The sequence below is a fragment of the Calidris pugnax genome, unplaced genomic scaffold (genome assembly GCF_001431845.1).
Source record: "Calidris pugnax isolate Ruff unplaced genomic scaffold, ASM143184v1 scaffold17, whole genome shotgun sequence".
Taxonomy (NCBI): Eukaryota; Metazoa; Chordata; class Aves; order Charadriiformes; family Scolopacidae; genus Calidris; species Calidris pugnax.
In genome coordinates this window covers 13,220,099-13,247,890 of record NW_015090794.1, presented here as the reverse complement: position 1 = coordinate 13,247,890, position 27,792 = coordinate 13,220,099, and the positions used below count along the sequence as shown (strand labels likewise).

At 43.8% G+C, this 27,792-nt stretch overlaps 2 protein-coding genes across 4 annotated transcripts in view; one reads left to right on the top strand and one right to left on the bottom strand.

Annotated features, from left to right (window-relative positions):
- The window catches only part of LOC106884698 (chromosome unknown open reading frame, human C16orf71), a 71,856-nt gene extending 49,243 nt beyond the window's left edge, over window positions 1-22,613 (bottom strand). The window contains exons 1-10 of the mRNA XM_014936223.1: window positions 22,596-22,613; window positions 20,621-20,780; window positions 17,819-17,932; window positions 16,579-17,073; window positions 13,646-13,742; window positions 13,098-13,239; window positions 11,982-12,128; window positions 11,124-11,183; window positions 8,750-9,118; window positions 6,725-6,884 (exon numbers count right to left, since the gene is read on the bottom strand). Coding sequence (XP_014791709.1) covers window positions 6,725-6,884; window positions 8,750-9,118; window positions 11,124-11,183; window positions 11,982-12,128; window positions 13,098-13,239; window positions 13,646-13,742; window positions 16,579-17,073; window positions 17,819-17,932; window positions 20,621-20,767 — 1,731 coding nt within the window. The 5' untranslated portion in view covers window positions 20,768-20,780; window positions 22,596-22,613. The remainder of the gene's footprint in view (window positions 1-6,724; window positions 6,885-8,749; window positions 9,119-11,123; window positions 11,184-11,981; window positions 12,129-13,097; window positions 13,240-13,645; window positions 13,743-16,578; window positions 17,074-17,818; window positions 17,933-20,620; window positions 20,781-22,595) is intronic.
- Window positions 22,614-22,793: 180 nt separating this feature from the next.
- Window positions 22,794-27,792, top strand: part of ANKS3 (ankyrin repeat and sterile alpha motif domain containing 3) — a 25,797-nt gene continuing 20,798 nt past the window's right edge. Inside the window, exons 1-3 of one of the 3 annotated variants that reach the window (XM_014936742.1) lie at window positions 22,794-22,835; window positions 27,060-27,156; window positions 27,303-27,477. In XM_014936742.1, coding sequence (XP_014792228.1) covers window positions 27,308-27,477 — 170 coding nt within the window. In that variant the 5' untranslated portion in view covers window positions 22,794-22,835; window positions 27,060-27,156; window positions 27,303-27,307. Of the gene's footprint in view, window positions 22,836-23,067; window positions 23,289-27,059; window positions 27,157-27,302; window positions 27,478-27,792 lie in introns of those variants that run through there. The other 2 variants (XM_014936743.1, XM_014936741.1) reach the window with 2 other exon arrangements.

Below are 27,792 nucleotides of genomic sequence, written 5' to 3'. Positions count from 1 at the left end.
TGAGCACAGACACAGGAGTTTGGCTGAGAAACCTAATGAAGCACACAATGGGTTATTAAAGCAGGATTATTGTATGTCATTTTATATCTGCTCTGGTTGCGTGAGCAGAGTCGTATGTCTGTAAAGTTCCCCACTTGCTTTAATCTGTGCCCTAAGAGCACCCAAGCACACACTTCTCTAACCTCTCTCACTTGGAGAACACGTGAGCAGACCCTGCCTGTGTAAAGCAAATTGTTTATAGCAGAGACATTTCAGGCCTAGATTCTTTCCTTTACCTATTAAGGCAAATCCTTGGGATAGATCCATGGCATCCTGGGCTGCAGCAGAGGCAGCAGCAGCCTCAGCCCCTCTGGTATGATGACTACAGCCGAGGAGACCACAAACCAGTGACACCCAACCTAAGCATAATGTACTACGGGAGGAAGAACCCCAGGCACCAATAAAGGTTAGGGGTGGACCTGCTGGAGAGCATTTCTGAGGAGAAGGATCTGGGGGTCCTGGTGGACAGGAAACCTTCCATGAGCCAGCAATGTGCCCCTGTGGCCAAGAGGGCCAGTGGGATCCTGGGCTGAGTAGGGAAGAGTGTGGCCAGGAGGTGGAGGGAGGTCATTCTCCCCCTCTGCTCTGCACTGGGGAGGCCACAACTGGAATCCTGCATCCAGTTCTGGGCTCCCCAGTTCAAGAGAGATAGGGAACTGCTAGAGAGGGTCCAGCGTAGGGCAACAAAGATGATGGAGGGATTGGAGCATCTCCCTGATGAGGAAAGGCTGAGAGAGCTGGGGCTCTTTGGCCTGGAGAAGAGAAGGCTGAGGGGAGACCTTATTAATGCTGACAAGTACCTAAAGGGTGGGTTGAAGGAGGATGGAGATGGACTCTTTCCAGTGGTTCCCAGTGACAGGACAAGAGGCAACGGGCACAAGCTGGACCATGGGAAGTTCCATTCAAATCTGAGGCAGAACTTCTTTGGGGTGAGGGTGGCAGAGCCCTGGAAGAGGCTGCCCAGGGAGGGTGTGGAGTCCCCTTTTCTGGAGATCTTCAAGCCCCACCTGGATGCCATCCTGAGTGATGTGCTCTGGGCAGCCCTGCTTGGGCCGGGGAGTTGGACCGGATGATCTCAAGAAGGGCCCTTCCAACTCTGACAATTCCGTGATTCCGTACCGTGCCAGTAAATCCCCCCCCATTCTCTTCCACCGGTACCAAGTGGGAAGATGAAGAGGAGGCCAGAAACAGGGGCTCTGTGCCAGCTAACACTCGCCTGGGCTAGAAAAACATTTTCTTGGGAACTTCCATGTTATTGTGAATTCCTGTGTGCTGGACTGGTGGTACAAACAGGAATCTTGGCCTTCTGTTTTCGCATGCTAAATTTAACTACATGTCTAATTGCCTCAGTTTATTTTTAAGCCTTTGGGTTGAGGCAGCAGGTTCATTAAGAACAAGAGATTTTAATCTCGTTTCAGGAACTCATTAAATACCTCCCTGTAACAAAAAAATAAGGGAGGAATTCAGGGGCCATCTGCTGGCTGTTTGGCACAGCACTGCTGGCCACAAACCCCGCAGTGTCGGTCCAAGCGAGCAAGAAGACCTAGAGTGAAGCACAAGCCAAATTAAGCTCTGATGCCAGAAAAAGATTCAGTGTAGGAAATATTTTGCAATTTTTTAGAATTAATGTGGTTTGGGTTTGTTGTTGTTTTTTTAAGCTATAGTAAAAATAATAGTAAGGGCTAAATGCTGGGTTCAGTTACACTCACACAGGTGAAAATGTAGCAGTTGCTTTGGTCCTGTGTAAATGAGAATATTGGATCAGTGATTTATATTTATGAGATCAGTTTTAGAGTCATACAGATACAGGAAAAAATCAGTTACCCCATCACAAGATCATTATAACTGAAAGAAGATCCAACAGTTTTCCTCAGCTTCTCCAAATACGTACAAGGCACCAATTTGTTGGAGATAAATTGGCATTTCTGTGCCTAACTAGCACGAAACCTGTTCCTTTCATAGCTGGTGGATCAGCCCTTGTGCATTCTTTCTACTGAGACATAACTTTCATTTTCTTACAGTTCTTTATGCATTTTCCACACAGCAATAAAAAATGAAGACTTCTTAAATACTGCTTAGGGCATCACCTAAGTGCATCCATGTGAGCAGCTCTACAATGGAGCTGGGGAGATGCCCAACTGTACAGTCCAGCTGGTCAACTGCTGGGTTGGGATCCTGGGACCCACACTCCATGTCCTTGAACAATCTTTTGAGTTCAGGTAAGTTAAAAAAAAAAGAAAAAAAGACAATTTCCAATGTTGGTTGCCTTAAAAAGATCAAGACACAGTAGTAATGGAAATAACAGACACCTATTTTAATAAGGCGGGTAAAGAATCAAAAGCCTTTCACTGACAACTCTGCAGATCAAGGCACCTACTACAGAAAAAAAAAATAATAATTGAACTAAAAATATTTCTACAAGTTTTGCTCATCAATATACTTCATCATAATGTGCTAATTTGGGGTAACTGTCACAGTAACTGCACAGCCAGTGCTTCAGCACCACCCCTGATGGTAAGGATGGCCCAGGAATTTTGTCAGGGATTTTTTTTCCCCTATAGAACTGATATCAGATCAAAGTGAAAATATAAGGCAGTAAAAGGGCAAGGAAGGTTCTGATCATAGTATATTGTTAATTTGAGCTTTGTGGGAATGCAAGCAGTAAAGCTTTGTGTTGAGAATTTTACCTGAAATCAGCAAGCTGAGTCAATGGCATGTTAATTTTAAAATTCTACTGATTTTGACACAAAGGTTATAGACCCTGTGTTTACAAGATAGAAAAGAAAGTACCTGCATAATCTATTTGTTAGGATAGAATGACTCGATTCCATGCCTGCCTGTTTTTGTTTTGTAAGCCTGCTGTAAGGCTAAGCTGCAATATGATGATCAGGGTAATAGAATTACTAATCCAAGGTTAGCCAAAGTGATTGTGTAGCCAAGAAGAATTAGATGCCTCAGTATGAGTCAACACATTCATTTTCCAAACAGTTTGGCTGTACAAGGCAGATAAAACAATATTTATAAGGTAGGGGTAACAAGGTGGTTCCTTGTAGCTTTCAAACTATGTTATCTTGTTCCACCATTATCACGATATGGCAATAAAGGTAAAGAGAGGAACAAGCTGAAGCCCTGTTGAAAACACCTATTTTGTCCCAGTATTAAAAGAATTTAAGTGCTATTTGCTGTGTTAAATTAATTCCATCGCTGGATGTAAAGTATCAGGGCCATAAGCACCACCCTTGCAGGGGTTTAGCAGCCTGTGGCCAAGGCCAGTTGAAGCTCAGGCGTGTAACTTCAGATGAGACTGCTGTGAAACGAGCTGTGCGAAGCCTCAGACACTTGCCCTTGGTCTTGGGCTGAGCTACACTGCACCTACACCTCTGCTCGGCCTCATCTGAACCCTTTGTGGCTTCATCTCAGACCTGCTTCATCACTACACAACTCCTGGGTGACCACTGGGCTGCTGGCTGACCCCACGTACTGTCACCAGACCCACTCCTGTCCCTCACTTGACTTTCTGGCCCCTGATCTTGCACCTACCTCATTAGCCCAGACTGGCCCACTGGTTTCCCTCAACAGCCCTGCTCTGCTTTTCTCATTTGGGTACTGTGGGACTCCACTCCTTGCTGGTAAGGTCCCTGCCCCTCCTGCCTTGCTGTCATCTCCAGCTCCTGGCTTGGTTTCCTTTACAGAGGAACCTCCTTGTGCTGCTCCCTGACTTAAATATGAGCCTGGCAAAAGTCACAACTATTATCTGGATCCCACCTAATGGGAATGTAATATGGAAATGAACATTAGTACCAAGTTAATCTATCATAATACTCAAATGAATGAAGCCACAGATCAAACCCATTTCATTTGACATCCTCCACTGGACCGTTTACATCCTGCACAACATTCCCTCTCTGTCTGCCTTGTCAATAACACTGCTCAAATGCTGAAACAAACCCTCTGTGTGTTACTCTAAACTATTAATTCATCCTGACCTTACAGCACGGATCTCATCACCACTCTGTGGAACTAGGGATGCTCGACTCAGTTCTGAATTAGATCCAAAGGTTAAAATGTGGTTCAGGGACCCATTTTCATCAGAGATCAATTCAGGCCAGTCTTAAGTTTCACTGAAAGTTTGGGTGGTGAAGAGGAGCAGGAAAAAAAAAATAATCATTAGAAAAATTAGGTTCTTCCATGTATTTTTGAAAATAAGAAGTGGGGGAGATTGCAAAAGTATTCAGAGACCTAAAGACAAAAACTTAACAGGCAGAATTCTTAGAATGAACCCACTGATTTCCCAGAGGACTTGGCTTTTGCATGTCTTGAAAATACCTCGATTGGATATTAGCCCCTTTAGATGCTGAAGTATCTCTGAAGGGTAGTTCTTAGTCTCCTAAGCCCCCTGCACTGTGCTGAAAGTGTTCTTCCTAAACCTGATCCTCATTTCTATTAGTGCTTACCACAGAGTACAGCTCAGAACAGAGTTTGACTGAACTGGGTTAAGGAAAAAAAAAAAGAGACAGCAGCATTAAACCTGAATTTCACTGCTTTTAAATTTTAGACAAGGACTCTAACGTAACCCTAATGCAGCTTTTTAAATTTCCTTTGCGTTTCTTTCCCAGTACCTCAGCTACAGTAATTGCAGAGTTTCTAAACTTTCCCTCTGATTATTATTCAATTATTTATGTACATTATAAATGGTCAGAGGAATACTGGAAGCCATGACAAGTGTTCCAGATCTGAACATCTATCATTGCCAAAACAAAGGCCTTAAAAAACAAATTTGAAAGTGTGCTACTCCCTCAAACACTGTGACTTGCTCTTTGAATATACATGTTTATATATAGATACTAGATATTTTCACTGAGAGACACAGCTGCCAAATTACAGCTTCTTTAGTTTTAAATGTCAAAACATTCAAGTTTCTCTGTCTTCCTATGTGCAGCAAAGGGAAAAAAAGAAAGAAAAGAAAAAAACCTGTTCTAATTCAAAGAAAAAAAAATGCTGCTGTCAAGATGCATTTCAAGTAATCTTATAAATGACTGTTGTATTTGATAGATGATGCTGATACATTTTTCATTCTTAATTTTAATAATGAATACTTCTGAAGAAGAACTAAAAGCAAAAGTTGCCCACAGAACACACTTATTATGGGTTGTGCTGATTTTGTTTCTATCAACAGTGCCTCCTAAGTTCAGGCAGGTTTCTCTCCAGTTAGTTTAGGCACCAATGAGCTGTTCCTTCTGGCATCAGAAGTAAATCCTGGGCTGGGTGGCTTATGCCAGCGTCCGTGCTGCCACGACCCGCCGGCAGCGATGCCATTAAAGCTATTACAGGCCTATTTACACCACGATTCAGTTGCAGCAAGCCTAGATGTAGATATACCCTGAGCCATACTCAAGAGGAGCCACATTACCAAGCCATTATCTTCATTTCATTGGCTTCAGCACAGCAAATATGGGAAATGGCCAAGATACAGAACAACCCGGCAATCACCACTGGTGCATTGGCAGGAATGAGTTCACAAGGCTCAAGGATGTTTCTGATGAGCAAGTAAAGTGTCTGCATCTCATGAAGGGCTAACTGGAATTTGGGGGTACCTCCAACAGACTGAGGGAGGAGCAAGTCTGAAGACACGTAACCTTTATAACCTTCAGAACAGCTCTGTGCAGTGCACTGTCCTGGCCAGAGCAGGCTGGCAGAGGGAAATTCAGCTCTCGGTTTGTTAGTCCTTTACTTCTCAGCAGTGTTTAAAAATTAATCCAGTGTTTAAAAAAAAAATGAGCTTTAGATCTGCAGAAAGACAGAAGTCAATTGCTTACAAAACAAATAAATCCCCCAATTCAGGGCTGTAAGATCTTTCAACATTTGTACTGCCAGAAGAGCTTTGTTATTGCTATAGCCCAAATAAGTCATTACGGGGCAAATTCTGGAGTTTCTCATCTCCTCTTACCTTCTCAGCTGGCCTTGTGTTCAGTGACATCACTGCAGGGATGAATTAGGACTACACAGACAAATCTTCTCAGGAGGAGAGACAGCCCTGTCCTCTGAGCCATACATTAGGCTCTGGGAAAAATCAGGATAATTTCATACTCCCTTAATCAGGGCATCAGCCAAAAGCAAAGCCTATTACTACAACCACAATCCTCCAAACCTGCCCCCAAAACTGACATTAGGCTCTGGGAAAAATCAGGATAATTTCATACTCCCTTAATCAGGGCATCAGCCAAAAGCAAAGCCTATTACTACAACCACAATCCTCCAAACCTACCCCCAAAACTGAAATATAAAGCTGACAACCAGCCAGAACTCGGCATAGGCTTTGCCTTACAAGTATATAAGTAAAAATATTTCACTTTTTAGAAAAAGTTATGAGAAATCACATGTGAAAGCCTGGCTCCCATGAAGTAGATGAGCCCTCTGACTTCAGCAAGCCAGGGCTCCTGCCGTAGCCCGACACACCAAAGCTGGTGGGTGGCTGTGAGGGGAGCACTCCTCACACAGGAAAGGTGAGAAAAATATTATATAGCATGAAAAAGGGCTGTAGAACTGTTCCTCTGGTCAGGTAATGGTGCTCCATAACAAACAGATTTTAAATAACACAATGAAAATTACTTTTTGCCTCTAGGATCCCACTTGCATTTGGCCAGGAAGCCATTGGAAAGGGACAGTCCTATGCTGAACTACTAACCATGTGGAACAAAACGGGGGTTTTCTCTGCCATGGGCTGCTTTCCAGTAACTGACTGCTGAGGTTGCAATCTCTCCAGATGCTCCTGGAATCTCTGTCTCCTCTGTCTCTCTTTCATCTGTTCCTCCTTTTGGGATAGCTCTCTTTTACTTTCTTCTGTCCTGAAAAATATACAGAGTCTTCTTCGCTTAAGCTTTTCACTTGGGAGAAAAAGCCCCCTTGTTCATCTGTTTGCGTTTCTTTTTCCTTTATACCACACACTTGAGGGTGAATCATGACACAAAAGGTAAAAAATAGATTTAGAAAGCGCTTACGTGTTTGGTGGGGGACACACACAAGAACTTGTCATTGGATGAAATCATCTCTCAAAAAAAAACCCAAAGAGAAGGAGCAGACCTCAAACCTCTGAGAAGTGGTGACAATCTATTTGGAGACCGGAACTCAATTAAGCAGAGGCGTTTGTGATGTTTCACTCCCCATTTCCACACCAAAATTCTCAGTCTCCTGACTCCGTTTCCTTTCCTATCTGCTATGACAACAGTGACAAGTTTCCTCTGAACCAGGGCCTTCCATCTTTCTGTATTTTGATGTCTGCAGAAAGATTTCATCCACCATTTCCCATGGCAAACACCAAGTTCAATTTCTTCTGAATTCTTCAAGCCCCAGGTGCCCCAACCGTAATTAGAATAGCAACAAAGAAACCTTAAATTCATTAAAATCACCATGGGCTATTACTCAGCAACAATAAATAAAGCAGATTATTGTCAAACCGTGGTCTGCCATCTCTGTGGCAGGGTAGCAGGCAGACAAACAAAATGGAATTTTATAGATCTGATGGAAGCGATGAGCTTTAATGTCAGGAATCCCATAGAGGGGGAAAAAAACCCCACAACCAACCATCTGCCATTTAACCCAAGTACACAGGAGCTGCAGCCTCTAAGTGGCAGGGCAGGCAACTGTTTAACGCCGAAAAAGTAAGAGTCTCCAGAGCAGGCAGATTCTAATTCTTTCCAGGGCTCATATGTCAAAGTCAAAATGTTAAATTTCACTCTGAAAATAGCAGGCAGAATATAACCTTTGAAAAGTCGGTATAATGGAGCCCTCTCAAATAGCTGGGCAGGTGCATAAGGCAACCACCTGATTTCACTTTAAAATTAGACCTTATGCAGAATACACTGCATTAAACTAAGCCCAAGGAGGCAGAGGCCGAAATAACTCTGCTATTTTCACATTTGATACCATTCTTATTTATCCTGTGGTTTGGTGTTTGTTTTTTTTAAAAGCTTTCCAAGATACTCCTGTGGTATAACGCCTTCCTCAGGGGTATACTTTGTCCCTCTAAACTCTTGCACTCTTCTCAGAGTCTGAATTGCTTCATTTGGGAAAAGTTACAAGGAGAAACATGAGCATCTTCCAGTTTGTAAAAGGCTTTTTATGCTGGGGAATAGAATAAACCATTTTCCATACCTCCTGGGAGCACAACAAAAAATAAGCTTAAACTGGAGATAGGATAATTTAAATCAGACTTAAGGAAAAGCTTTACAACTGTAAGGATAATTAAGCAGCCAAATTTATTACCTAAGTCAAGGAATCCTTCCCATTGAGGAGATCAAGACCAAGTTAAAGATCTGCCAGGAAAGGACTGGATTATACCTCACTATGTTGGTACAGGGAGACAGCCCCTTCCAGGCCTATCTTGTATGATGCTACGCTTAGTAAATCCCAGTACTGCTCTTCATACAGGAGATCAACAGCATCTTATCCTCCTCTTAGATAGAATAGAAACTAAAGAAAATGGGTAAATTTACTATGTCAGAAGTGCTAATCCCAGGCCAGTTCACTGATCTGCTAAGTCTGGCTGCCTCCACATCTTTAAACAGTAGCTGCCAGGACTGGCTGACTTTCCAGGTAACAAAACCAGACACCCTTTTGCTCCAATTTACAGACTAGATAAGTAATGTTCTTTAATCTTAAAACAATTAGATAAGCCATAACCAAAGCCACTGCTGACTTTTTCTTGTGATACCTTGGCCATTCTGTCGCAGTTAGAGGAGACTCTGGAGCATTTCCTGAACTTTGAACTTTCTCAGCTTCCATTTTGTTTTCTTTCTCTATGTCAGCTCCGTTGTCCCCATGGTTTGTCAAGGTGCTATTTCTTTTCTCTGGTTTCAATCTCACCAGTGTCCTGGGAATTGCTTTATTTATCTCTTGCTTTACTTTAAAATATTGCTTTTGACTTATTTTAGAGAAACCTGTCTCTTCTGGACTTTCTGGATCCTGTTTTATCCCTTCAAGTTTTTCATCTGGGATAGATGTTTTAGGAAGAAGCTCTGAGGCTTCTTTCCGGGCTCTACGGAGTTGTTGCAGTAGCCGGCTTTTCCCTGAGCAATTCCTCCTGCAAAGAAAATAAAACACCGATTTAATCAAGATAGAGCATTTTATTAATCAATTCAAACTCTGAGGAACTTCTCATGTGAGTGACAGTTCAAAACTAGGATGGGGCATCTACGCAAATAATAGCTACTGGTAACAGCAGCACCAGCAACACATAAAACACTATGGCAACAAAACACAAAATCAATCTTCCTGGCAATTTCCTTACCTCTTCTGGAGTTGAGGTACAAATGCACACCCACTAGAAGAGGCCTGAACAAATGTAGTGTTGGCATAGAAATTACAGTCCACAGATTTTTGTCCCCTTTGGATACAGGGATTGGGACTCAAACACAAACAGAAGAAAAGTTCTTATAGTAATTCCGAGGATTTTTAAGTGTTTGGCCTCATTTCATCTGTGTCTCCTTCAAGTTAATGAGATGCTGAACTGTTTGCAACCACAATGTTGTGATAGTATTCTGTTGACGAGTGTCTTGTCGTGACATAATGGGCAGATACAGTTATTTTGTCTTCAAGTTCTGTTCAATCAGTCTCCTGAGTCACAGAATGCTATGGGGTTGGAAGGGACCTCTGGAGATCATCCAGTCCAACCCCCTGCCAGAGCAGGGTCACCCAGAGCAGGTCCCACAGGAACGTGTCCAGGTGGGGTTTGAATGTCTCCAGAGAAGGAAACTCCACCACCTCTCTGCGCAGTCCGTTCCAGGGCTCTGCCACCCTCAAAGTGAAGAAGTTCCTCCTCATGTTGAGATGGAACTTCTTATATTCAAGTTTGTGCCCATTTCCTCTTGTCCTGTCACTGGGCACTACTGAAAATAATTCCATCCAGATAAGATTGAAACTGGCATTGACCCCTCAGGAATGAGATCAGAATCTTGCCCTGCTGAGACCATAAAGCTTTTTTATTTAGAAACAGAACTGAATAATGTTTACCAGGCATTTCATTTATGTATGTTCTTTAGCAACATTAAAATGAATCAAAATCCAATCAGCTAAGCTCTATTCTCCATCACTCCAGATTTACACTGATGTGACTTCTGCATTTGCATCGGTGCCAGTGAGAGCTCCCCAGGCATCATCTTGTCCCTGCTTTATGCTGGCTTTGTATTAGATATTCTAAATTATATTGAGTGTTCAGGCTCTGTTCCTTGCCGAATCATTTATTCTTTCAAACTATTAAAAAAAACAACCAAAAGACTAAGAGTAATTGGTTGGCACCACAATACAAATGTCTTGCTTGTCCTCTGCACTGCTGTAATGTGAACTTGCGCGCATCAGGCTTCTAAATGTAATCCAGAGCATAAATGCAGTAAGATGTTTAAAGCTTGACATATCTGCTCCATATTAAACAAATGCCCAACTACCTATGGGTATGAATCAAACCCTGAGTTTAGCAACAGGAAAAGGCTGGCATCTGTGCCTATTGAAGAATTTACAGTTTAGGATTCCACCCATCACACTCTCTCCCCTTTCCTCCCTTCCTCTCCACCCAATTAAGGAGAATTGATAGCATCCCTGCCCACACAATGTATTCAATATTCTCTTTAAATCAACATCCGTTCTAGCCTGTTTTATTTTTTCTAAAAATAAAGGTTTATCTGAGTCAACTCCCTACAACATTTTCAAAGTTTGGTTCTGAATCATTTAAAAAACAGTTCCCATGTCACTCCAACAGGTCTGGAGAAAGAAGCAGGTTTCACAGTCACCCAGGGCTACTCTTTGTCTTCTGAGCTGGTTCCATGCAGCTGCAGAGGAGCAAAGTGCTGTCTCAAGGACCAACAACTATTTTCTAGCTTTGGTATCTTTACCATGCAACAGAAAAGAGTGATATCCTGGGGCCAGACTGAAGCATTTTCATTATTGGGCTTTTTTTTTTTTCTGTGAAGACCAAGAATGGAGTTATTTCAGAACATGAATGCTCACTCTAATTGCTATTCGAGCAATTATTTTAGTTTCAGAAAAAATGAACATCGTATCATTTGAACTAGGATCCTCATAAAGAGTCTTACATTCTCCTTTCTGCTTGGTCCTTAATTGTCTCCTCTTCTTCAGTGGAGCTGTCGCTTGCACTATGAAACAAATTAGAGCACATTAGTTAACTCTGTTCCAACTGGGTGTTGGCTTTTCATCATTTCTAGGATGCAAATTTAGAACCATTACGAAAAATGTGTTCGTAAAGATGCTTCCAGGTGTTACAGATAGTTCTTTGCACTATTACTCTAGAAAAATATTCAAGCTACTACATCAAAATGTTTTAGCTGCTTATTAACTACAAGATTTCTTCTGGTGACTGTTTTCTTCAACCCCTTGCTGCAGCAAATATGCATCCTGAGAAGGGAGCCAACAGCTACCTCGGACACAATTAGCTCTAGAAGATACATTTCCCAGAATCTTTTGCAGATTGAGAAGAATTTGGCCTCCCATAACTAACTATATAAGGCCCTCTTATCACACAGGAGACAGAAATCAGCTCCTCCAGTTGCTTGCCAGGAATGTAGTCAAGGATGCCCATTTCCTTGGGCTGTCAGAATGGCAGCCCAACTCAGCTTCAAGCATTGCTTTGCAGCCACTCACTGCCCACTCCTTTATAGATGGCAACTTTCTAAATGTTATTTCCCTGGATGATTTGCATGTCCCTTCTGTGCTGCCTGCATCCCCACACATTTGCTTTTCCTGAGACAAGTTATTCTCTCCTGAAAATACATCCGTGCTCCAAGAGGAGCTATGCCTTCCCACTAAGGTCACTGAGGTGTGGAAGAAGACAACACTTTGAAAGTTACATTTCACAAGTACGAGATGTAGAGAGAAGGTTTCAGTTTCCTACTTTTTGTTACTCGTGTCTCACTAAGAATAAAGCCAGAATTTACCTTTCTTCCTCATCAGGAGATGTTACTGACTTGTGTGGTTTAGCATCTCTTAAATCTATGTACACGGTTCCCGGCTCTGGCAGGCACTGGAATCTCATCACATCCATCCTTCCAGAACTCCACGAAGATGACAGCAAGGCAACATCCCTAAGTATAAAAAACACTGTTTCAGCATATCCTCCACCTTATCCAGACAAGAAGTCCTGCAGGGCGTGGATTATGATCAAAATTGGAGATTGTGAGAGGAGCTTTGTGCTTGGCTACTGTACAGATTCCAACTCTGCTTCTGCCTACCATCCACCACCTTTCCAAGCTCAACTCAAAGATTCAGCTTCCCCCGAGGAATACAAATCACAGGCAGCCCAAGGAGGGATATTTAGTTCTCAAAAACTGACAAGTCAAATCGTTCTGTAGAACAAAAGCAGGCAGTTATGGTACCAAAGAGCTCACAAGTTTTAAGAGCCCAGTGTCAATCAGTAAAAACAGGTCCCTTTTTCCTTTCAGCCTCCTTTGCCAATTCTATTTTATCCTTCAGAGCATATAAAGTGTAAATCATCTCCATAGCTCTCCCTGCTCTGGCAATGAGGAGGCTTTTCACCTTCCCCTCTACAGGCCTGTTTCACTGCTGTTTCTTCTGTGCTGCCACCATTGATGTTATTCCCCCTCAACAGCCAGGAAATCCATTTATTTCACACAGAACCCACCAAGATGCACTGAAACCTCCACTGATACCTACATAAAAAAATCACCCTATATGCTTTAGCTAAATTGAGGTACCAGTAAGAGAAACTGGTGACATGTTTCAAAAAAATGTGGCAACGATAATTTGCTTAGCCTTGTTTTCCTGCCTTTCCCATTTGTCCCAAGTGTCTGGTAAGGTCCAGACAAAGGTGGTGGTTGATGGAAAATACTAAGGTGGCAGGATACTGACTGTTTATCATTAAATGTATGCAAATAATCACGTTGTAATTATTCTTCCTTTCAACATCCTGCAGCACATTCCAACTATGATATCAGCTTTCTGCAGAGGCTACACAGAAAAACACCTACAGAACACCATTAGTTTCCCTACTGGCAGTCATGATTACCCAGTGTATCTGACAGAAAAGGACCTACTTCTTATTCTCTTGCTGTTCTTGAAAGGAGGAGAGCTTGGCTGGTGGCCACCTGCAGCGTGGAGGCACCGTCCTGGAATGCCTGGCAGACAACTCTTCCAGCTTTTCCATCAGCTCATTTTCAGACCTACTCCTGAAGGTCCCTATAGAAAAGCACCAAAAAGAATCACCAGTTGTGGGCTTCTGCCATGGGATCACCCAGTATACCCTTTCCCCATTTTCACATTGTTCCTTTCTCTACCGCCTGACAGAAGGGGAAGGATAAAGACACTGTTGTCCTCTGGCTCTAACTCACTTCAAACCTTCATCCATTTTGTCTGATTCACTCTTAAGCCATGACAGGCCACAAAACACTGGTTTCAAGCTATGAAAGTAGATGAGACCTTGAGGGAAGCTAATTAAAAATATTTTACAGAGGCTTTAGAAAACCCACTATCATTTCAACATTCAAGATGATGCTGCAGGGAATTACTTAACCAGGGGAACCTGAGTAGTTTTCTTTTTTTAAACACACTTTCAGCAAAGTTGGTATTAATTCAGCAATGTTACCATGATCTGCTGAGGACAAAGCAACTTCTGCACAAGTGTTTTCTTTCTGCTGCTCCAGCTCCTCAAGAATCTTGTCTAGATCCCACTTCTCAATATTCTGAAAGAAAACAGCAGAAAAGTAATGGAAAATTCACTCCCAAGAGACTGCTACAAATAAAAGTTCCTTTGACTCACATTCTTTGTTGTAACTCCATCAGATTTTTCTGCCACATAAAAATACATAAATAACATTGAAGTTCACCTCACTTACCTCCAGTTCTATGCCACTGTCACTTGCTGGTAGATGAACCAGTGTGTTATTTTGGACACAGTTGCTTCAACATGAGCCTCACGACTAACAAAGGGATATTTACTGTTTGGATGTGGCTTAGCTCACATCATTGCCAAGGCTCTGCACATCTGGCACAGGCAAGTGCAGTGTAACTACTAAGAGAAACCAGCGAAGGATTAACCAATGCTTAATCAAATATAACAAAGCTGGAGTACCTCCTTCTTCCACACTTAAAACTGCAAAGTCTAAAAGATGTTTCTAGAATGGACTGAAATGATACCTCCTTGAAAGGAGAAACCTAAGTCCATCCTAAATATCCACCGGATCCATCTCACCATAAACTGGGACATAACTCATGTTATGTCCTCCCCATGCATTCACAGGGTGGAGTCTTTCCAAAAGCAAGTGCTCTTCTTCATCCCTCAGACCCATACATTTTTTTTCCCCCTCTGTTCATCCCTCCAAGCACCTTTCCTCACCCTTTCACCACCTCCAAAGGGTGATGTCCCTCACTACAGTGCCCCCTTGCTCTAAGCAGTTCCAGTAAGAGGAACACATTTACTTTATCTCTTTAGACATTGCATCTATCCAGGTGCTTCACCTACCTCTGCTCAGGCTTGTTCTCTCAGAATCATGCACCCTTTTGACACAGGGTACAGAGAACCACTGGAGACAGTAAAACACGCTGCTAACTCAGGTATGAGAATCAGTTCACGTGTGTTTAAAACACTGACTGCTTCCCCCCTCTGAATATTACTGGAAATGAAAGTCCTAATTAAAAATATTCCACATCCATCTGAAATACCATCACCAAACTTAGAAGTACTTGTGATTATTTTTTTAAAAGGTGTCTTTCAATTAGGACAATTATGTCACGACTCTAACCAATATGCATTTCATATGACCACTCAAGGGCTTTAGAAAAACAGCAGCAGTCTCCAAAACAAGCAGTTTTCCCCTGTAAAAACCTCTGTCATCTCCTCCTCCCATTTAAGAGAAGATTCTCACTTTGTCCTGAGCAATAAATCTTCACCTGTACCTGAACCATGATTAGATCTATTCTAATATTACATACTGCAGCTGATGAAAGGTAAAAGCCTGATGAGAGCCACAAGCTGAGGGCTCTCACACCAGCACAAAGCTAATGCTGGTTCAACAATGTCACTGGGATGTATTGGTCTGGAAGAGTGAAGAATGACTGACAACAAGACAACGTCACAGGGCAGTACAGCTGCTGTTGTACCAAACAGCCTGAAGGGAAAGAAAACATATGCATTTGCTTTAATTACAATGCAGTTTGTACCAAGCTCCTTTTTCAGTAACAGTGCTTAAAAACCCATTATAATAAAAACCATTATAATTAAAAAAAAAAATAACCAAGCTACCATTTAACCTGCTGTATTAAGGTTTTAATCTCCTAAACCTTACCAGGAACAGGACTATTGTAAGGTACTATGCAGGGTCCAGAAGAAAAAGAAATTAAGATTTGTACAATTTCATTTCTAACGTAGAAAGGGACCCAAATACACTTTAGGGAAAAAAAAAGTAATTTCCAAATGAACCAATATGATTAGAATCAAGAAGAAACCATATATTAGTTTTAACAACTTTACTTGATATAAACTGAGGTACTTTCCTGAGCTGGGAAGTAACAAGCTGCTTTCAAATCTAAAAACATACACTATGAACGTAAAGTTTACAGCTTTGTCCTCACTTTCATAAAGTGAGGATTCACTGAGCCTGGATCAGGCTTCAGTTCATCGAAGTCAGTGATACCAACCAGGTTCTGAAAGGAAAAATCAAGCCCCCTGAATTAACAGAACAACTGTAAGTCAGTTTCCATAAGGTGAAATGGAAATTAAACCTAGAACTGTTTGAAAAAGGATCCTCTCCAATAATGGCAAGATTAAATGATGCAGCAGAATTTAATAAAAAAAAACACCCACCAAACACAAAGCCCTCCAAACACCTGCATTCTTTGCCTGTGCTAGATCTGCTCTATCACCAAAAGTTTATTTTCGTGAGCATTGATGAAAGGGAAAAGGAGACATCTGCCCTCTGACTCCATAGAAGGTTTTCAACAGAAATATCACGTTCATGTTCTGTGTTGATTAAGTCCTAGTGACCTTAAAAATCAATGCAGGAAGTAAAGATCTATAACTATAGCACTGGAAAGAACAACCTCTCCACATACCAGTTAAGCAGACACAAGCTGGTTATTCCACAGACCTACACACCTGCCTTAGAGGGAAAAAATTCCAAGATTTCAGGAACAACCCTAACCACCTTCTCTCAGCTCACAGTGCTACAGAAAAGACAAGATGGTGGAAGGCCAGAAAAATCACTGTTTTAATTGCAAGTCTGCCTGGGAACAGAAGAGATCCCTGTCTTTCTAGGGGCAGATGTTGTAGTTGGCTTTCCTTGACAAGACCATCAGCCACGCTGCTGACCCATGGCTTTTTTGTTGGTCGACCCAAGCAATTTTGTTGGTCACTTATATAGCAAGTGACCCAACAAAACCCAAAATGACAGCAGCAAAGAACACTGTGGTGTGTGCAGAATTTGGCATTTCAGTTATTTATTTCAGTAGGATTCTGCAAGCAACACACCATGTCCTCTACCCTGCAAGCAGAACTCCCCAAACTTTGTGTGGGCCACTCACCTGCAACGACAAATGGGTCAGTTCTTGAACATGGGTGTCTGAGGAGGTTTCCTCCTTCACAATTCTTTCTAGATTCTTGCTAACACCATGCAAGGGAGGCTTAATATCTAGCTCTGGGTGACCTGGTGATGGCTCCAGAATTATTTTGGAGAGTATCTTTGTCTCTATCAGCTTTCTTCTCTCTTTTTTACTGCCCAGCTCTTCCATAGACAGTGTTGTATTAAACCAAGAGTTCCCTCCTTCCCTGGCCTGTCTCCTGCCCAGTTCTTCCTCTTCAAGGTGATCTGTGGAATCTACAAGAGATTTTTCAATAACAGCTCCCTTTTGGCTTGGAATTTCTCCAGTATGGCTGGCAAGACTGGAAGTCTCAACTTTAATCATTTGTACATCTTCTTTCATGATGACTTGGGCACCATCTGTTTTTTTCTGAAAGCCAGAACTTTCCACATCTCCATTCCAGCTCCCCCATGGGCATCCTTCCGTTTCCTGGGCTTGCTACAGGTAGAGAAAATAAAGACATGCAGAAAGTCACATCTCCCTAAGCTTTAGAAGCTGAAAGTAAACCAAAACTAAGTGATTGGCAGATAGCAGCTCCGACTCAGCCACCATCTGGTAACAGCACACACCATATCCATCATGGAAAACTGTTTACTTTCCAGAAACTGTAACTTCAGGAAGTGCTAAACATCCTTGAAATTACTTTTCCTTGCATGTGCTCATCATATGACTTATCTTACACCAAGATAAACAACATGGAAAAAGCAGCACAATATTAGTCTTTCCACGGTGGAACAGCAGGGTCACCTGGCTCCTCTTCCAGCTTCCTATGATGGCATCACTGATGAAGCAAGGTGATCACTTTATCTCAGAAAAGCTGTTCAAGGGATAAATTTCATACTCATCCTCCTTACTACACTGCCCTAACTAATTCTCCATTTTCTAGAACCACAAAATAGTGGCTGAAATTATTTCAGACCCTGACAAATTTAGGAGTCATCACACAGTGTCACTGTTAGTGCCCAGGGAAAAAAAAAAACAGTAAAAGGACAATAATAAAAACTGCAAGATGGGACAAAAAGGGTCTAAAACCAAGAGAAAGACCTAATCTCTTATGGGAGAAAACACTGGAGACTATGCTCTTCTATCACACAGTTCAGTCAAATAACAGCAGCCACCCACACTGGGGACAACCAGAAGAGTGGGGTTACAGTAGCACAGCCTGCACACAACAGTCAGCAACCTGCAGGTTTGAGTCTTCCAGGGAAAACTCCATCAGTTCTTCTGACAGGTCAGGAATGAGGTTTGGCTGTTCCCGCTGGAAGATGAAAAGCTCCCCATCGCTCTCACAATCAGACTGCAAACAAGCAAACAAACAAACGTTAAATTAAATGAAATACTGTAATAGTCACCTAAATATTTGTTTTACAGTAACAAATCCTACATTGTCACCACTTGACTGAAGCTCAGAAACAAGAACTTTGCAGTCACATCTTTACCATACAGCCTGATAGCAATCTAGGCTGTCCTACAGTGGCCTAGCATTTAAGAAAGCTAAAATTACAAAAAAACATGTAGAACATTGAATTACCATGGAACACAGTAATGACAAAAGTGGGCAAGTTCTCTAACTCCTAAGTCATTCTTTGTGCTACCTCATTCACCACCACAGAGCTGCAAAAGCAGGGCTGCTCCCAAAGGGAAGGGAAGGGAAGCCAATAACTGGAAAGACAAGGGCCCCACCAGTCAAAACCCAGCCCCATGGTACCCAGAGAGGTAACCAGTGACCAGGTCAAGTCAAGATCACAAGACAATATTGTAGTAGTGATGGTCAGAGACCAACCCTGAAAGTCAATTCACAGATAGAAGTCTAGCTCATACAAGGCCATAGCTAGAAACCAGTCCTCCCTCAACACAGCTCAAAGAAGGACTGAAGACCCACAGCTGATGTTAAATAGAGCTGCTGGGCATGTGGGTGGGAGCCCCAGGTGAGGCTTATTATGGCAATGAAGGCTTATTATTGCAATCAGGACCCTGACGTTCACCATTTAGAATGCAAAGCAGTATCTATATTGCGTTGGACAGAGTTTAAATAGCTTTGAAAAATCTCTCTTATAAATGTAAGACACGTATTTGAGATGAATCCTTATGCATAGACACCAAAGTGAACTTAAGCACCTCCTCAGCAGTCGGGCCCCAGATTTCCTGCTTGTCCCTTTGTTTTGCAAATGTAGATTTTCAGTAACTCGCACTTTGGAGAATTCTCTCTGTCTAGTATAATTAATTTCTCCTAACACGAAGCAAACTGCAACAGAATTTCTTCCCTCTTAATAAATTGCATATCAGGGTAATGAAAGTACTTCAGGGCATAAAACACATTTGTCAGTGCCCTTTCCAGAGGCGGGAGAGCAGCCCGGTGAGGTTACAGATCTCAGATGCAGAAATGTTATCTTCACACAAGTGGAAGCCGCTGGGACAGAGGTGCAGCACAGAAAGTGCAGGCTCAGCAGGCCACTGCTTCACATTAAGCAGGAGAAGGATTATACAGCCAGGTCTTTTGAATGCAAATTGAGGGGAGTGTCTAAGTGCCAAAGAGACCTCCTTCAGCAGGACATTTTTTCCACATGTAATAGAAACAGAGAATCTGAAGAATGTTCATAAGTACAAAACTGTTCAATGTGATTTAGTTATAGAATGGTATCTGGCACCAAAGTACAACACTCTCTCTCTGTCTTAACCTTATTGTATGTTTATACAACAAGAATGCTGAAAAAATAACTTCTGAGGGTTGGGCCTTAATCTATACTTTATAGACAAGTATTAAAATGCAATGGTTGTATAAGTAACTGAAAGAGAATGTATGTTAGAGGGGAACTGAGAAACAGGGAGGCAATATAACATGTCCAACATGTCAGTGATAGAGCCAGGTGCAGAAAACAAGTCATGGAATCTGCATCAACACTTTATCCAATAGATCAAACTGCTTCTGAGGACTGATTAATAATAAGTAATAAATACCCCGCGGAGGCCTTCCCAGCTCCTTCACTGCTCACAAGACTCCCCTTGTATCATTAAGGACCACACTAATTTAGAATAAAATATATCCTTTAAGTGTTCAAAAATATTTTTCAGGTGTATAATATTTAAAATTAAAAAAAATATTTTGGACAAAACCCCACTAATAATTGAGTCTTGAGACACATTATGACCTTGGAAAAGTCAATGTCAGAGCCAGCATCTTGGGGTAGAAGCAGGCACTTTTATTCTTTCCACCAGATTGTTGCTGTCCCGTGAACAGAGGTCTTCAGAGCCAAGAGGCAGCCTGTCCCAGACACTAAGACCCAGCAAGTAAAAAACTGTAACAGTGAAGAACACTGCACAACATCTATCCATCTTATGCTTATTAAAAGCTTAGTGGCATTACGCTTCTTTGCAGGTAGAACTGAAGCATAAAAAGGCAACATGGTTTGCAGAGAATTACAGGCAGGAAAAAAAAGGAGAATCCAGGATTGAAATATCTGCCAAAGGTTTTTTTTTGAGTGGACCACAAAGTATGACTTTCCTGTGATCCTCGTACACAGAAAAACCTATCAACAGGCCTACTTTCTGACAAATACATTATTGGAACAAATAGCATAATACTCTCAAAGATAAAACCTTATAATTTAATTGTAAATCAGCAGTATGCTCCTTTCATATTGTATTTTTAACTGGATAAACTAATTAGAAATGTGGGCTCATTCCATAAGATGCCCACTACCCTCCTCTCCCCAGCCTAGCAATACTTATCCTCTGGAAAAATCAGGCCCATTTTCAGATTCCAAAGAATACAGCAAGAGGAGATGGCAATTAACTCTTTGACAATTAGGGATAATGCAGAAGGCTGTGGATTAATGCACAGTGTTACAACAGTCAGAACAAGCAGCCCATCAAGGATACTCAGAAATGCCTGGCTAAGGTGATCTTTTGAGAGATTTTTCTAAAGGGCTTTTGAGAGATTTTTCTAAAAGACAGTGAAGAAGAAAAGGCAGGTTCCAGCGCTTACTGTGGAGGTGTCAGAGTCCAGAGAAGGCAGCTGATCTTTCACGGCAGCGAGTATGGCTCCCCATTGAAATGTTCTGTTACTCTGAAGAGGAGCTGCAGGAGGCTCAGATGGATGCTCTGTACCCTCACTTTGCCCTTTGGAGGCCATTCCAACAGCTTCCCTTCAATCAAATGAAAGATGAGCGTAAGTACACCTCACAAAAGAACACAAGGGATAACATCAGTACAAAGCAAGAGCAAAGCGTGTGCATTCAGGGTCAGCATAATGCTCAGCACTCCCACTGAGCAGGTTTTCACTGTCAGCAGTGAAGGATAAAATCTGCATTTTTGGAGTCGTTCCTTCCCACCTGAGTCCAGAAGGCTGAGAGCTTTCTGCCCTGCTCACCACAGACACCCATAATTAGGGCCACGTGAGGGACGGTTTAGCCCCTCGTTTATAAAGGATTCTGGGGATTCTCACCCAGGCTGATTTGTAACTGTCTTCTCAGAAAAGCACGTTCACACTGCCTGCAAAGGCAAGGCTGACACCTCTACTCTCAGCTGGTCCTTTCCCCTCTTTCCTATTTGTCTCATGTTTCCCTCCTCACTGCCCAAATGATAGATAAAATGATTTATGTTTGGGTTTTGTCACTGGATTTCTATAAAAACAGTTGAAAGTAGGCACACTCTTGGATTCTGCCCTCTCAAAGTGTTTGTAAAGCGGACTCTTTCCTCATGTTTTCCTTGATGTACATGAGGAGTCGAGGCAACACAGGAGGGACTATCACTGTACTAACGAGTCAGATAATTAATCCTCACGGCAATTTTAAATTTTATGCTCTGATTGCATCATTTCCCGGGGAATCAAATGTGGGAGTACATCATTTGTTTGTTGAGAAAGGTTATGAGGTTTGTGACTGTATGTTGTTCAGTACTGAAATAACTGTTCATATGATTACACTGCCCCTATTGTTTGCATTGGCATGGACCAGTAATACTCCTCTACACATAAAGTGAAACTCATCTCATGCTCGGGGAGTTTACAACTCGAAAAATGCCTTTGCAAATACTTCATGGGCCTTCCCTAACAGTGGCTCCTTTGTTCACACAAGACAACCCCTGAATCTAATTTAGGTAAAATGGCGGGAAAAGCCCGTGGTTGGATTAACTATCCTCTGTCAGTAAAAACGGTTGCTGAGGGCAAGACGAGTCCCATGTGGATAAAAGCAAACTGCCTACTGTGGTTCCCTCTGCCAGCTTGAGAGAAGGTCAGTCTCCCAAGGTTAGGGATGTTATACTGGATCTGACTTATCAGTCGTCTCATCCAGCATCTTCTCTGGGAGCAAGCTGTACTCTGTTTAACAAAGTGCTGACTTGTTAGACATCTGTAACACAATAGGTGCTCTCGGGAGAGCTTGGGCCAATTGAGATGTGAAATCCTGAGCTTCTCCATGTCACTAGAACTGACATTCCGTGTCACGTCCATCTCTGGAGCCTCGCTGGCTGGACACAGTGGCAAGGAGGGCGATGCCAAGACGAGGAGGGCAATGGCAGGAAACAAAACCTTGGCGTCGGGGCGATGCCGGCGGGCGGGCAGCCCTGCTAGAGGGCGGGGGATGAGCTACTCCCTGCCCTCAGCCCTTATCACACCACACCGACATGTCTGAGGACCCCCAGTCCCAGACGGGACACCCTGAAGGAACCCGCTGAAGGAACTCCCCGCAGCCACCAAAATGGCGGCGGCGCAGGCGCATGCGCCCTTGAGCTTGCGCCCCCCCCGTCGCCATGGCAACGCGGCCGGCGGCTGCCCCAGCTCCCGTCGCCGCCGCCGCTCCCCTCCGCCGGTGCCCCCGTCCCCTCCGCCGCCTTCCTCACACTCACAGCACCCACCCGGGCGCCTCCGATTCCCCACCGTCCCACTCAGTCCCGGCTGGCGTCCTGACAGCGGGGTAAAGCGAACCGACTCTTCATTTCTCAACTCCCCCCCCAACCGGTACCTCCGCCACTGGCTCGGGTCCGCCCCGCCCGCTAGAACCGCCCGCCCTCCCGCGGAGCCCGAATTCCATTGGCTCGCTTTGGCTCCGCCTCCACGCAGCGGCACCGTTTATTGGTCCACATGTGTTAGAGGGCGGGGTTTCCCTTTCCGTCGCGGAGTCTCATGGGATTTGAAGTCTGGAGGGAGGTTTCCCAGCATGTCTTGCGCGGGCTTCCGGTAACGGAGCTTACCGGGTGTGCAGGTGAGGGGCGGCGGGGCCTGGCGGCGGGACGGGGTGGTCGTTGTGGGGAGGGCTGACTTGGGCGTCAGCCGCCTGTGGGGCCGTCCCCAGGCGGCCACTAGTCTCGGTGGGCCCATGGCCGGAGCGGTTCCACGCGCCGCGGGGGTGCCCCGGCCTACCCCGCCGTGGGGCTGCGAGTTCCCAGGAGGGTGCTGTGAAGAGCCGTAGCCCGGTGAAGTGGGGGAATAATGTGCCTGGAAACCATTTTTTGAGACTTCTGGTAGCAGCCGCGTAGTGACCGGTTTGACAGCTCCAACCGGCCTTGGGCCTCTTGAGGCTTATCGTTGTGCAGACTGGAGCCTGCCCGGTACCGAGCTCTGGGGGCTGTGGGATCCAGCATAGTCCCTATCCTGGGAAATCTGCTCCCTAATGTGGCTGTTGAAGTGCTTTTGTGCCTCATATCATGTCTTTTTGGTGAGTGTATTATGTGCTTTAACATCTGTGCCTGGCTTGTGGTATAGATGAAGAGCTTGGTGTCTTTTCAACAGGCACGTGCAGGACTGAGCCTAGGTGTTGGGTGTCCTCAGCTGGAGCCTGTGCTGCAGGGAAGAGTGTGGCCAGCAGGTCAAGGGAGGTCATTCTCCCCCTCTACTCCGCACTGGTGAGGCCACAACTGGAGTACTGCGTCCAGTGCTGGGCTCCCCAGTTCAAGAGGGACAGGGAACTACTAGAAAGAGTCCAGCGTAGGGCTACAAAGATGATTCAAGGATTAGAGCATCTCCCTTATGAGGAGAGACTGAGAGAGCTGGGACTCTTTAGTCTGGAGAAGAGAAGGCTGAGGGGAGACCTTATCAATGCCTACAAGTATCTCAAGGGAGGGTTGAAGGAGGAGGGAGCCAGACTCTTTTCAGTGGTTCCCAGTGAGAGGACGAGGGGCAACGGGCACAAGTTGGAACATAAGAGGTTCCAATCAAATATGAGGAGAAACTTCTTCATGGTGAGGGTGACAGAGCCCTGGAACAGGCTGCCCAGGGAGGGTGTGGAGTCCCCTTCCTTGGAGATTTTCAAGACCCACCTGGATGCTCCTGAGTAACATGCTCTGACAAGCTCTAGGCAATCCTGCTTCAGCAGGGGAGTTGGACTAGATGGTCTCTATGGTCCCTTCCAACTCTAAAATTCAGTGAAATTCACTGAATACCTTCTCTCACACCCCACAGTGTCCTGTGGACTTTCTGTAACATGTGTGCCCATCTCTGGTCAGTCAGCAGGCAGCAGTAGTGAAATACTCTTGCTTTGAGAGCACTTGCTGTTGCAACCAAGCCAGTGACAACTATTTATACCAGTACAACAATGTAACAAGGCTCCAGTAGGTTGTTACTGAATTTAGTAGCAATAGAAGCAAGTCAGGAGCAGAAGTGAAGCCTGTTCTCAGCTTGATGGCTCAGTTGGAAACTCCAGCAGCTTCCACACTTGTGTTGTCTTGGGTCTCTTGTGTCCTTTGGGACAGAAAGACCTGTGTGGATGTTACCTGTGCTGGTGGAAGAGGATGTGAGAGAATGAAATTAAGCACAGTCAGTACAGCTTAACGGTGAGATGATGGTGATTAATGAGCAGTGTTGGGTTTGTTCTGTGCTGGGGACTGATTGCCTCAGTTGCTTCCCAAATTGCCTCCAATTTATTTTAGTGCAGCTCTTCTGCCGCTTTTTAATCTGTCGCTTGTTCCTTTGACCTATCCTCCAAAAAGGTATACCAAGGTGCTTCTTGCTGCAGTTTTCATAATAGGTTTTTATGGTAGATTTCTTTTATTCTGTCTCCTGTTATTCTCATCTGCTCAGACAGAAAACTCTGAATCCAGGACAGTGTGGCGTTTGCTACCTGTTCTGACTCTCAGCCCTGTAGAGTTCTGATCCTGATGAATAGCTGGGTGTTGATGTATTAAATGTAATTAATAATAACAGCCTCGTGGAGCTGAGGAAGGTCTCTAACAAATGTTAACTTAATTGCTCTGCCTCAAAGCAAGAACAGCCTGTAAATGTTCAGGGGGTGTTTGTCTAGTTCATTCTTAGCAGCCAACCCTCTGCTGGTGATCCATCTCAGTGCTTCTGTGTTTTTTCTTCTTTTACAAGGTTTTTTGTGGTCTTTAACCAAAATCTTCTATGCTACAACTTAAGCCTGTTACATCCTGTCATATTGACCATGGCCACAAGGAACAGATTATTTCTCTCCTCCTCTCTGCAGCAACCATTTATCTATTTGAAGATTTTTATCACACGTCCCCTCCAGGCATCTCCTTTTTAGCCCAGACAACCCTGACTTCATTTCACCCAGTCTTTTCATTTCAGTCCTTAGGGCTCTGATTGCTTCTCTTGTTCTCCTGTAAATTCTGTTCAGCTGTATTTGAAAATACTCTGCATTTTCTCAGGTGCTTGCACAGCTGGCATCGTCCTCCCATTCAGGCTGGGGTGAAATCTCAGAGTAAAAAAAAAAAAGCAAAGGCAAAAAAGTAGGCAGTTAGAGCATCTAGGAATGAGGCTGAGGGTCTTGAATATTCCAGCATCAAGCATAACCTTTCTGTTGTGTCAGTATTGCCCTGTTGACTCTGGATCAGTTTGCCAGAGTTATTAACTGGGACCTGATGTGGAGCTGATTTTGAGGAAGACTAAACATCTGTGGGGTCTGTAGTTAACATGTCCAATTAACGAAGAGATCTGCAGAGAAAACAAAACTGCCCTGGATTGTACATCCTTTAACTAACAAGCAACATACCTTTTGGCCTTCCAGGGGCAGCTTTAATCTGTTGTAGTGAGAAACACTCCTACTTTTCCCCCTTATGATCCACTTCAATCCACTTGTATCTCCTTGTGTTTGGATTGTGAGGTGTTCAGGTCTTTCATTTGTGTTCAGCCCTGCATATTTTTGCCGGAGGCCTCCGGGCTGCCAGTGTAATACAAATCGCTGCTATTAGGTAAAATAGGTGCTTTTGCAGATATCTTAAGAAAGGAATAATTTATTACCAGCACACACTGATTAGGCAGAATGGATGGGGCTTTTGGTGTCGTAACAAACTGGAGGAGGAGGAGGAGGGGAAAAAGAAGCAAGGTGTGGGAGAAAAGATCCAGATGGGGAGTGAGAAGGTAGGAATTAAAGGCGTTTTGCTTATGTTATGAGAAAAGGCGCTGGTGCTTGCAAAACAAAGACTCCCAATTCTTTAGAAAATAGAAATAAAGGTCTGAAATGTTAGAGCTGAGGCAATCTAAAAAGCAACTGCTGCTGAAAAACGTGTTCCTGCTCTCTTTTATTCTTCACCAGTGCCAAATTTGGCATTTGCACGACCCCAGAATGAATTGGTCTGGAGTTAAAGTGGCAAGAAATTATCAGGAAAAAGAAAGAATACTTTATGTTGGCTTAGCTGCCCAATGTAATAGCGAGTGGGACCAGGCAAACCCCCCAAGTGAGACCACAGGAAGGGGAACACGCTTCCCACTGGATTGCCTGGGATGTAGCCTGGAATCACAGCTGAAGAGCTTGGGTGATAGATGCAGCTGCAGCAAACAGCTTTTTATGAAGTGCCCAACAAGAACACTCTCCTATGAGTGGTTAAAATGATTAATATGCAATTGCTCCTTAAGGCTAGGGTTGGGAAATAAACCTTTCAGACAGTCATGAAGCTGTGCTGGCTTTGTAATTAAGTTACTGTCTGCAGGACGAGGGCCATGCTCGGATAATGAATGGGCAGGTGCGCTGCTGCTCGAGGTGTTTCGGCAATTTCCAAGATTCACAGAGACAGGAGAAGGCTGCTCCTGAAGTGCTGAAACAATAAATGGTAGAAACAATCTACTTACAACTTGATGACATAATGAAGTGGGCACCTTCTTCAGGCGATGTTAACTACTTCTGAGAGCAGTGGACAGTTGTCATTATTAATGACTGTGTCTTAATTTAGGCAGGGCCATCCTGTAATTTAAGACAGATAAGGAGGAAGACCAGGAACATCTGACATGTGAATTCTTAATTCGTTCTCTGAAATGTAAAACATGCAGACCAAGAATTACATCCTTTTGTATAACACTAAGCGTGCCATCAGCACTTAAATAGGTGTTTAGTCTTCTCTTGATGAGGGTATCCAAAGCTGCCTTAGGCATATTTTGATTAGAAGGGGAGATAAAGCCAGTGGTTCTGAAGTCTTAAAATGAGATTTGAAAGATGGGGGGTTTTTTTTAGCATTATTGGCTTTTATTTTTCCAGTGTATTCAAATCCCAGAGTCTGCTGCAGCAAGAAAGAACTGCCGGCGAAAACTCCTCAGCAAGTCTTATTGCTTCAGGCTAAAGAGGCAATCTAAAGGTAGGAATTTGAAATATTATACCTCTGAGATGACCTCACCTCCCAAACCCATGGCACCTTAGAGCTGTAGCGCCGAGGAGTGGTGCTGTGAGCTGTGGAAAATGGAGCTCTGCAGCTAGAAGTTCTGCTTTGCTTTGGTTGCTCAGGGAGGATGTCGGAGCTGAGCGACGAAGCCAGCGAGTCGGAGCTGCTGAGCCGCAGCCTGTCCATGTGGCACGGGGTCGGGCAGATGATCTGCAGGGAAGAGCTGGACGTTCCCCTGGACTTGCATACGGCCTCCTCTGTCGGGCAGTATGAGGTGGTGCAGGAGTGTATTCAGCGGTAAGGAGGGGCTGGGGGGGTGTGGGTCACTACCACTTTTGGGTTTTCACTTTTTTTCCCTGGCTGCTGTACACGTCGACCTAACACTACAAGGGGGGCACATCGCTGGAACTCCCAGGGGATTCTTAGGCACAAAGTTCTAAGGGATAAATCTGCTGATAAAAATTATCTCCTTAATGATTTGGTGGAAGTTGTGCTAGAGGTGGTGGGAAGTCACAGAATCACAGAATCTTCTAGGTTGGAAGGGACCTTAAAGATCATCTTGTCCAACCGTCAACCTCACTGACAAAAATAGACACCCACACAACAAACAAG